This window comes from Pantherophis guttatus, chromosome 4 (assembly GCF_059756535.1).
Source record: "Pantherophis guttatus breed Tessera chromosome 4, ASM5975653v1, whole genome shotgun sequence".
Lineage (NCBI taxonomy): Eukaryota > Metazoa > Chordata > Lepidosauria > Squamata > Colubridae > Pantherophis > Pantherophis guttatus.
Window position 1 is genome coordinate 231,425 of NC_142066.1, and position 11,099 is coordinate 242,523.

At 45.5% G+C, this 11,099-nt stretch overlaps 1 protein-coding gene across 1 annotated transcript; it reads right to left on the minus strand.

Moving 5' to 3' along the window:
- Positions 1-72: 72 nt before the first annotated feature.
- On the minus strand, positions 73-6,275 carry MUC3A (mucin 3A, cell surface associated). The gene is made up of 2 exons (XM_087891732.1): positions 237-6,275; positions 73-129 (listed from the first exon to the last, which is right to left on the minus strand). Exons 1-2 carry the CDS (start codon positions 6,273-6,275, stop codon positions 73-75), a joined length of 6,096 nt encoding a protein of 2,031 aa, XP_087747858.1.
- Between the last annotated feature and the right edge of the window lie 4,824 nt (positions 6,276-11,099).

The following is an 11,099-nucleotide window of genomic DNA, read 5'->3' on the forward strand; positions in this document are numbered from 1 at the left end:
ACTCGAGTGCCAGTGATTACTGAGGAAGTGATGGATACTGTAGTTGTTTTCCGAGTTTCAGGTGCAGAAGTGCTAGAGGCACTGGATGTCATAGGAAGTGAGGTCTCCTGGGTTAATCTTGGTCTCCGACTGGAAGACACAGAAAAGATTGAGGGAGAAGAGACGACAGTCCTCTGTGACTCTTCTGAGGTAGGAGCTTGAGAAGGCGTTGTGACTTGTGACTGAGTGGAAGTCACCTCTGGTGTGCTGGGACTGGATGCAGGTCTGCCAGTTGTGCTCTTGTATCCGTCGGTTTGGAAGGTGGAAAAGGTGGAGGAAGGACTGGTCTCAGGATTTGTCATGCTGGACGAGAGGCTATTCTGACCGACACTTGATGTCTCCACGCTGGGACTTAGAGTGGTGGATCTCAACGTCCCCTCCTGGGATGTGGTCGTTATGGAAGAAAAGGAAGGGGATGAAACGTGGCTTGTGCTTGAGTGCTCAGCAGTTGGAGAAGCAGTGCTCGGCAACTCTGAGCTTCCATTGGTGACCACTCGAGTGCCAGTGATTACTGAGGAACTGATGGACACTGTCGTTGTTTTCCGAGTTTCAGGTGCAGAAGTGCTAGAGGCACTGGATGTCATAGGAAGTGACGTCTCCTGGGTTAATCTTGGTCTCTGACTGGAAGACACAGAAAAGGTTGAGGGAGAAGACACCACAGTCCTCTGTGACTCTTCCGAGATAGGTGCTTGAGAAGGCGTTGTGACTTGTGACTGAATGGAAGTCGCCTCCGGTGTGCTGGGACTGGATGCAGGTCTGCCAGTTGTGCTCTTGGGTCGTTGGGTTTGGGAGCTGGAAAACGTAGAGGAAGGGCTGGTCTCAGGATTTGTCATCCTAGACGAGAGGCTACTGTGCACGACACTTGATGTCTCCATGCGGGGACTTAGAGTGGTGGATCTCAACATCCCCTCCTGGGATGTGGTCTTTAGGGAAGAAAGGGAAGGGGATGAAACGTGGCTTGTGCTTGGGTGCTCAGCAGTCGGAGAAGCAGTGCTCGGCAACTCTGAGCTTCCATTGGTGACCACTCGAGTGCCAGTGATTACTGAGGAAGTGATGGACACTGTAGTTGTTTTCCGAGTTTCAAGTGCAGAAGTGCTAGAGGCACTGGATGTTGTAGGAAGTGAGGTTTCCTGGGTTGATCTTGGTCTCTGACTGGAAGACGCAGAAAAGGTTGAGGGAGAAGACACCACAGTCCTCTGTGACTCTTCCAAGGTAGGAGCTTGAGAAGGCGTTGTGACTTGTGACTGAATGGAAGTCGCCTCCGGTGTGCTGGGATGGAATGCATTTCTCCCAGTTGTAATCTTGGGTCGTTGGGTTTGGGAGCTGGAAAACGTAGAGGAAGGGCTGGTCTCAGGATTTGTTGTCCTGGACGAGAGACTACTGTGCACGACACTTGATGTCTCCATGCTGGGACTTAGAGTGGTGGATCTCAACGTCCCCTCCTGGGATGTGGTCGTTATGGAAGAAAGGGAAGGGGATGAAACATGGCTTGTGTTTTGGGGCTCAGCAGTCGGAGAAGCAGTGCTCAGCAACTCTGAGCTTCCATTGGTGACCACTCGAGTGCCAGTGATTACTGAGGAAGTGATGGACACTGTCGTTGTTTTCCGAGTTTCAGGTGCAGAAGTGCTAGAGGCACTGGATGTCATAGGAAGTGAGGTCTCCTGGGTTAATCTTGGTCTCTGACTGGAAGACGCAGAAAAGGTTGAGGGAGAAGACACCACAGTCCTCTGTGACTCTTCCGAGATAGGTGCTTGAGAAGGCGTTGTGACTTGTGACTGAATGGAAGTCGCCTCCGGTGTGCTGGGACTGGATGCAGGTCTGCCAGTTGTGCTCTTGGGTCGTTGGGTTTGGGAGCTGGAAAACGTAGAGGAAGGGCTGGTCTCAGGATTTGTCATCCTAGACGAGAGGCTACTGTGCACGACACTTGATGTCTCCATGCTGGGACTTAGAGTGGTGGATCTCAACGTCCCCTCCTGGGATGTGGTCGTTATGGAAGAAAGGGAAGGGGATGAAACGTGGCTTGTGTTTTGGGGCTCAGCAGTCGGAGAAGCAGTGCTCAGCAACTCTGAGCTTCCATTGGTGACCACTCGAGTGCCAGTGATTACTGAGGAAGTGATGGATACTGTAGTTGTTTTCCGAGTTTCAGGTGCAGAAGTGCTAGAGGCACTGGATGTCATAGGAAGTGAGGTCTCCTGGGTTAATCTTGGTCTCCGACTGGAAGACACAGAAAAGGTTGAGGGAGAAGAGACGACAGTCCTCTGTGACTCTTCTGAGGTAGGATCTTGAGAAGGCGTTGTGACTTGTGACTGAATGGAAGTCACCTCTGGTGTGCTGGGACTGGATGCAGGTCTGCCAGTTGTGCTCTTGTATCCGTCGGTTTGGAAGGTGGAAAAGGTGGAGGAAGGGCTGGTCTCAGGATTTGTCATGCTGGACGAGAGGCTACTCTGACCGACACTTGATGTCTCCACGCTGGGACTTAGAGTGGTGGATCTCAATGTCCCCTCCTGGGATGTGGTCGTTATGGAAGAAAGGGAAGGGGATGAAACATGGCTTGTGCTTGAGTGCTCAGCAGTTGGAGAAGCAGTGCTCGGCAACTCTGAGCTTCCATTGGTGACCACTCGAGTGCCAGTGATTACTGAGGAAGTGATGGACACTGTAGTTGTTTTCCGAGTTTCAAGTGCAGAAGTGCTAGAGGCACTGGATGTTGTAGGAAGTGAGGTCTCCTGGGTTGATCTTGGTCTCTGATTGGAAGAGGCAGAAAAGGTTGAGGGAGAAGACACCACAGTCCTCTGTGACTCTTCCAAGGTAGGAGCTTGAGAAGGCGTTGTGACTTGTGACTGAATGGAAGTCGCCTCCGGTGTGCTGGGATGGAATGCATTTCTCCCAGTTGTAATCTTGGGTCGTTGGGTTTGGGAGCTGGAAAACGTAGAGGAAGGGCTGGTCTCAGGATTTGTTGTCCTGGACGAGAGACTACTGTGCACGACACTTGATGTCTCCATGCTGGGACTTAGAGTGGTGGATCTCAACGTCCCCTCCTGGGATGTGGTCGTTATGGAAGAAAGGGAAGGGGATGAAACATGGCTTGTGTTTTGGGGCTCAGCAGTCGGAGAAGCAGTGCTCAGCAACTCTGAGCTTCCATTGGTGACCACTCGAGTGCCAGTGATTACTGAGGAAGTGATGGATACTGTAGTTGTTTTCCGAGTTTCAGGTGCAGAAGTGCTAGAGGCACTGGATGTCATAGGAAGTGAGGTCTCCTGGGTTAATCTTGGTCTCTGACTGGAAGACGCAGAAAAGGTTGAGGGAGAAGACACCACAGTCCTCTGTGACTCTTCCGAGATAGGTGCTTGAGAAGGCGTTGTGACTTGTGACTGAATGGAAGTCGCCTCCGGTGTGCTGGGACTGGATGCAGGTCTGCCAGTTGTGCTCTTGGGTCGTTGGGTTTGGGAGCTGGAAAACGTAGAGGAAGGGCTGGTCTCAGGATTTGTCATCCTAGACGAGAGGCTACTGTGCACGACACTTGATGTCTCCATGCTGGGACTTAGAGTGGTGGATCTCAACGTCCCCTCCTGGGATGTGGTCGTTATGGAAGAAAGGGAAGGGGATGAAACGTGGCTTGTGTTTTGGGGCTCAGCAGTCGGAGAAGCAGTGCTCAGCAACTCTGAGCTTCCATTGGTGACCACTCGAGTGCCAGTGATTACTGAGGAAGTGATGGATACTGTAGTTGTTTTCCGAGTTTCAGGTGCAGAAGTGCTAGAGGCACTGGATGTCATAGGAAGTGAGGTCTCCTGGGTTAATCTTGGTCTCCGACTGGAAGACACAGAAAAGGTTGAGGGAGAAGAGACGACAGTCCTCTGTGACTCTTCTGAGGTAGGAGCTTGAGAAGGCGTTGTGACTTGTGACTGAATGGAAGTCACCTCTGGTGTGCTGGGACTGGATGCAGGTCTGCCAGTTGTGCTCTTGTATCCGTCGGTTTGGAAGGTGGAAAAGGTGGAGGAAGGGCTGGTCTCAGGATTTGTCATGCTGGACGAGAGGCTACTCTGACCGACACTTGATGTCTCCACGCTGGGACTTAGAGTGGTGGATCTCAATGTCCCCTCCTGGGATGTGGTCGTTATGGAAGAAAGGGAAGGGGATGAAACATGGCTTGTGCTTGAGTGCTCAGCAGTTGGAGAAGCAGTGCTCGGCAACTCTGAGCTTCCATTGGTGACCACTCGAGTGCCAGTGATTACTGAGGAAGTGATGGACACTGTAGTTGTTTTCCGAGTTTCAAGTGCAGAAGTGCTAGAGGCACTGGATGTTGTAGGAAGTGAGGTCTCCTGGGTTGATCTTGGTCTCTGATTGGAAGAGGCAGAAAAGGTTGAGGGAGAAGACACCACAGTCCTCTGTGACTCTTCCAAGGTAGGAGCTTGAGAAGGCGTTGTGACTTGTGACTGAATGGAAGTCGCCTCCGGTGTGCTGGGATGGAATGCATTTCTCCCAGTTGTAATCTTGGGTCGTTGGGTTTGGGAGCTGGAAAACGTAGAGGAAGGGCTGGTCTCAGGATTTGTTGTCCTGGACGAGAGACTACTGTGCACGACACTTGATGTCTCCATGCTGGGACTTAGAGTGGTGGATCTCAACGTCCCCTCCTGGGATGTGGTCGTTATGGAAGAAAGGGAAGGGGATGAAACATGGCTTGTGTTTTGGGGCTCAGCAGTCGGAGAAGCAGTGCTCAGCAACTCTGAGCTTCCATTGGTGACCACTCGAGTGCCAGTGATTACTGAGGAAGTGATGGATACTGTAGTTGTTTTCCGAGTTTCAGGTGCAGAAGTGCTAGAGGCACTGGATGTCATAGGAAGTGAGGTCTCCTGGGTTAATCTTGGTCTCCGACTGGAAGACACAGAAAAGGTTGAGGGAGAAGAGACGACAGTCCTCTGTGACTCTTCTGAGGTAGGAGCTTGAGAAGGCGTTGTGACTTGTGACTGAGTGGAAGTCACCTCTGGTGTGCTGGGACTGGATGCAGGTCTGCCAGTTGTGCTCTTGTATCCGTCGGTTTGGAAGGTGGAAAAGGTGGAGGAAGGACTGGTCTCAGGATTTGTCATGCTGGACGAGAGGCTATTCTGACCGACACTTGATGTCTCCACGCTGGGACTTAGAGTGGTGGATCTCAACGTCCCCTCCTGGGATGTGGTCGTTATGGAAGAAAAGGAAGGGGATGAAACATGGCTTGTGCTTGAGTGCTCAGCAGTTGGAGAAGCAGTGCTCGGCAACTCTGAGCTTCCATTGGTGACCACTCGAGTGCCAGTGATTACTGAGGAACTGATGGACACTGTCGTTGTTTTCCGAGTTTCAGGTGCAGAAGTGCTAGAGGCACTGGATGTCATAGGAAGTGAGGTCTCCTGGGTTAATCTTGGTCTCTGACTGGAAGACGCAGAAAAGGTTGAGGGAGAAGACACCACAGTCCTCTGTGACTCTTCCGAGATAGGAGCTTGAGAAGGCGTTGTGACTTGTGACTGAATGGAAGTCGCCTCCGGTGTGCTGGGACTGGATGCAGGTCTGCCAGTTGTGCTCTTGGGTCGTTGGGTTTGGGAGCTGGAAAACGTAGAGGAAGGGCTGGTCTCAGGATTTGTCATGCTGGACGAAAGGGTACTCTGCCCGACACTTGATGGCTGCATGCTGGGACTTAGAGTGGTGGATCTCAACGTCCCCTCCTGGGATGTGGTCGTTATGGAAGAAAGGGAAGGGGATGAAACATGGCTTGTGTTTTGGGGCTCAGCAGTCGGAGAAGCAGTGCTCAGCAACTCTGAGCTTCCATTGGTGACCACTCGAGTGCCAGTGATTACTGAGGAAGTGATGGATACTGTAGTTGTTTTCCGAGTTTCAGGTGCAGAAGTGCTAGAGGCACTGGATGTCATAGGAAGTGAGGTCTCCTGGGTTGATCTTGGTCTCTGACTGGAAGACACAGAAAAGGTTGAGGGAGAAGAGACAACAGTCCTCTGTGACTCTTCTGAGGTAGGAGCTTGAGAAGGCGTTGTGACTTGTGACTGAGTGGAAGTCGCCTCTGCTGCGCTGGGACTGGATGCAGGTCTGCCAGTTGTGCTCTTGTATCCGTCGGTTTTGAAGGTGGAAAATGTGTAGGAAGGGCTGGTCTCCGGATTTGTCATGCTGGACGAGAGGGTACTCTGACCGACACTTGATGGCTGCACGCTGGGACTTAGAGTGGTGGATCTCAAAGTCCCCTCCTGGGATGTGGTCATTATGGGAGAAAGGGAAGGGGATGAAAATGTCCTCTGTGACTCTTCTGAGGTAGGAGCTTGAGAAGCCGTTGTGAATTGAAACTGATTGGAAGTCGCCTCTGGTGTGCTGGGACTGGATGCAGTTCTGCCATTTGTGCTCTTGGATCCGTGGCTTTGGGAGGTGGAAAAGGTGGAGGAATGGCCGGTCTCCAAAGTTGTTGTGTTCGTAGTTGAGGTGGTGTCTGAGGTAGATCTCTCTGTAATTAATTTAAACCATATGTATGTGTCAAAGATAGAATAGGATCAAGAGTTCAAAACCACAATAAAAGATATTTGTTTCTTTTAAACCATCTTGTTAAATCTTTTCTGAAATGCCATGAATGGCGGATTTCTCAGCCCTGTCTGGCTCCAGAGCAGTCAGGACTGGTATTTTGGGACAGGCAGAGTGCCAGTGTGAGTAATGGACTCTTCAGCCTCTTGGGCCAAAGACAGTCCTTAGCCCGGCTTCCTGTCTCCTGCCAGACTTGGAAAATGACACCATCAGTGGCTGTATGCTTTCCCACATGTTATGAATGATGGTGATGGAGTGGTCATTTATCAAGTGTTGTGGTATTTAATGCAGGTGATAGTGGATTAAGAAGATTTCACATAAATACATTTTTTGCTAAAAAGGGAGGGAAATCAAATGCCAAGATATGGCAGGAGGAGGGAGTGTCCTGGGCTTGGCAGTATGATCCCCCCAAAAAGTTTTGCATAGTCCAGCAGCTTTAGGTCTGGATCCCAGGAGGGCAATTCCTATGCCATGTTAGGAGAATAACTGAACAGTGAGCCCAGCTTGGCAGGGAGGCCAAGGACCCCCACACTGAGACTCCTGCCAAGAACCTGTTGAAGGGGGGCAGGACGTGTTTGGCTCTTGGGAAAGGGCTGCATTCCATGTCCCCAGGACCCGTTTCACTCTCTGTGAACCTATCGGCAAAGGGAAGATAGACGTGCCCCACGGGGTCTGATCTGCTGCTCAGGCCATGAGCCCAAAGGAGCTGCCCTCTCTTGAAGCTGAGCCCCTTCCATATGAGGAAGCATCTGCACACTTTCCTGAGAGCCCAAGGAACCCCTCCCCACATTTTTTTTAAAAAAATTCCCTTTACAATAAACATTTCATCATTCATTAATCAGTGTGTCATCTGAGTACAATTTTTTGTTTCATAATAGTTATAGCTTACTATTGAATTCTTTATAGGCATCTATTCTTATTTTAACATTACAACTTAACTAAATTATTTAATTTTATCTTCCTAAATCTTCCTAAATTTTATCTTCCTAAATTATTTAATTTTATCCTTTTTTCCATATTCATTTTCTAACTAATGATAACCCCATATCAGTGGTGGGTTGCTCCCGGTTCTATAGAACTGGTAGTAAAATTGGTGGGAGGCTCTGCCCACTCCCCCAGATGTCATAAATGACTATCTGCACATGCGCAGAAGCTTCTGTGCGTGTGCAAAAGTGCACACACGAGCGAAGCAAGCACTCACACGCGGCTCCGTTGCGAACCGATAATAAAGGTAAGTAGAACCCACCCCTGCCCAATATATTATAATAATCAGATTCTTCCTTCCCTTTAATTGCTAGTGTTAATCTACTCATTTCTGCACAATCTAATATTTTCTTAATCACCTTTTCATCTTTAGGGATTTGTTCAATTTTCCAATTTTGTGCAAATACAATTCTAGCCACAGTTAATAGATGAATAATCAAATATGCATTTTCTTTACTATATTTCCCTGGTAAGATACCCAACAAGAACAATTCAGGTTTTAAATCAATATGTTGCTGCGTCATCTTCTCCAACCACATTCAAATTCTTGCCCAATATTTTTTCGCTTCTATACATGTCCACCACATATGATAATACAACCCCGGTGTTTGGTGGCATTTCCAATATTTAGTTGATTTGTCTTTAAACATTTTTGCCAATCTTTCAGGTGACATGTGTCATCTATAAAACATTTTATACAAATTCTCTTTATATGCAGTTGCCATTGTTAATTTATAATTTCATTCCCATAGTTGCTGCCATTTATCTAACTCTATCAAGTATCCAAAAATTTTTACCCCCGCTACCATTGTTTCTTTTACCTGTTCTTCTTCTAGTTTAACTCACAGTAAATAACTATACAATTTTTTAATCATTTGCTCTTCTGTTCCTGTATCTCATCCAATTCTGTCATCTCCATATAAAAACGATATAATTTAGCATCTTTTTCATATCTAGATAGTATCTGCAATTGTGTGTACCAAGCCATGTCAATCCCTTGTTCTTCTAATTCTTGTTTCTTTTTAAGAAAGATATTAAAAGATATTTCTGTCAAAATATCTTTATATCTAACTATACTGTATTTCCCATATTAATAATATTTGAATGTGTTAACACTTCCATTGTCGAAAGCCAAGCTGGTATCTTCAAATAGTGTTTTTCTCTAACTTTCTCCCATACTACTAATAAAGCATTTCTTATATAATGTCTTTGAAAATAACCATATATCTTGTTTTTCCCATACCGTCAAAAGGCATGCCAACCCAACTGTAAATCATGTCCCTCCAATGTTATTTCTTTTTTTTTTAATTGAAAAGTTTTATAAGAAATACAAACATTTTCTCCCCCCACCCTTTTCCCCTCCCCTCCTTCCCCCCCACCCCCCTCCCTAGACTTCCCAGAACAGGCACAGGGTATAGCATTCACAAACATAAAGCTAAAATATGCTAACAAATTATTGCATTCATATTCTCCCTAACTCTTTAACTCCTTATAACTCAAAAACTATAAACAAAAACTACTTAAAAATATTTCATTCATAAGCTATATGAATCTTCTTATTCGGATACTTTTTTTGCATATAGTCAATCCATCTTCTCCATTCTGATATGTATCTTTCATTCGAATGATCTTTAAGATTTGATGAAATTTTTGCCATCTCTGCCAGATGCACAACTTTTAAAGTCCATTCCTCAATGGTAGGTGGATCTTCCTTCTTCCAGTACTGTGCCACCAGTAATCTGGCAGCTGTTATTAAATTCAAAACCAACTTAGTCTCTATTACAGTACAATCCGAGACTATTCCCAACAAAAAAAACTGTGGCGTAAATTTAATTTTTTTCCTTAAAATATTTTGAATAATCCACCATATTTTTATCCAAAAAGCCTTAATTTTTTTACATGTCCACCATATATGAAAATATGTAGCATCTTCACATTCACATCGCCAACACTTGGGTTGTAAATTTGGATACATGCAGGCTAATTTTTTTGGGTCTAGATGCCATCTATAAAACATTTTGTAAAAATTCTCTCTTAACTTTTGAGCTTGTGTGAATCTTACATTTCTGACCCATATCTTTTCCCATGTATCCAACATTATTGGTTCACCTATATTTTGTGCCCGTTTTATCATACAATCCTTGACTAGCTCTGTTTCCGAATCTATTTCCACTAATACATTATACAACCTTTTAATATGCATTTGACCTTTATCTCTTATTTGCTTTATCAAATTTTCATCCTGCTGCAAAATACCAATTTTTTGATCCTCTCTCCATCTGGCCTGCAGCTGACCATATTGAAACCAAGTCTTAATAATTCCTTCTTCTCTTAATTGCTCCATAGATTTTAATTGTAATCTAACTCCTTCCTTATAAAGGAGTTCATTATATGTAAACTTATCTTGCTTTTGCTCCAAATTTATATTCTCTATCGCGTGTCTGGGTACTGTCCATATTGGTAACTTATCCTTTAGTTTATATTGATACTTTTTCCAGACACGCAGTAGAGCATTTCTTAATATGTGACTTTTAAAAGTCTTATCTACTTTCTTGTCATACAATAGATAAGCATGCCAGCCGTAGACCAGACCGTATCCTTCAATATTCAGTATCTTTTCCTTTGTTAAATTTATCCAATCTGTAATTGCTGAGAGGGTAGCAGCTTCGTAATACAGTCTTAAATTGGGCATTTTAAGACCACCTCTTTCTCAGGTGTCTTGCATTATCTTTTGATTAACTCATGGTTTCTTCCCTGCCCACACAAACTTGTTTATGTCCTTCTGCCATTCCTTCAAATTTTCATCTTTTTTAAGTATAGGTATCATTTGAAAAAGAAATAAGAATCTTGGTAAGATATTCATTTTTACAGTGGCTATCCTACCCAGCAAAGACAGTTGCAATTTCTTCCAATTTTCCATCTCTTTCTGTATTTTTTGCCATAACGGTTCATAATTATATTGATATCATTTTGTATTTGGTACCTAATCTTGCATTTATCAAATATTTTTGATCTTGTATCCTAATATGAGTCTCTTGTAAACAAATTACTTCATTCTTAAATTGTTTAAGATAGTGAAATATTTTCCTTCTCTTCTGTGGAGAATTCAAACCATTAACATTCCAGGTCAAAAATCTAGTTCCCATCTCTGGGCCTCTGAAGCGTCTGGAGCAATTTCTGATGGTCTTGCCTCATTTGACCTTTAGGTCTTGCTCCTCCCACAGCTTCTATTTTGGTAGTTTCTTGGGTTGCTATCTGCAGTTGTTGTTGTTGTTGTTGTTGTTGTTGTTGCTGTCTTAATTCTTCCTTATGCTTAGCTATTGCTGCTCTGGTCTGTCTTTGATCCTTCGGTTCTTCAAATCTATCAATTAAATCCACATCTTGAACAGCCATCTGAATTTGTAGTGATTCTTCTTGACCAGTCAAAACTCCCCCCTGAACTACTGTCAATAGCTCTTGTCTCTCTCCTTGCATTACTTCCTTCTTTCTTTTTCCTTCTGGTGATTTGGGTGATTTGGGTGTCCCAGTCT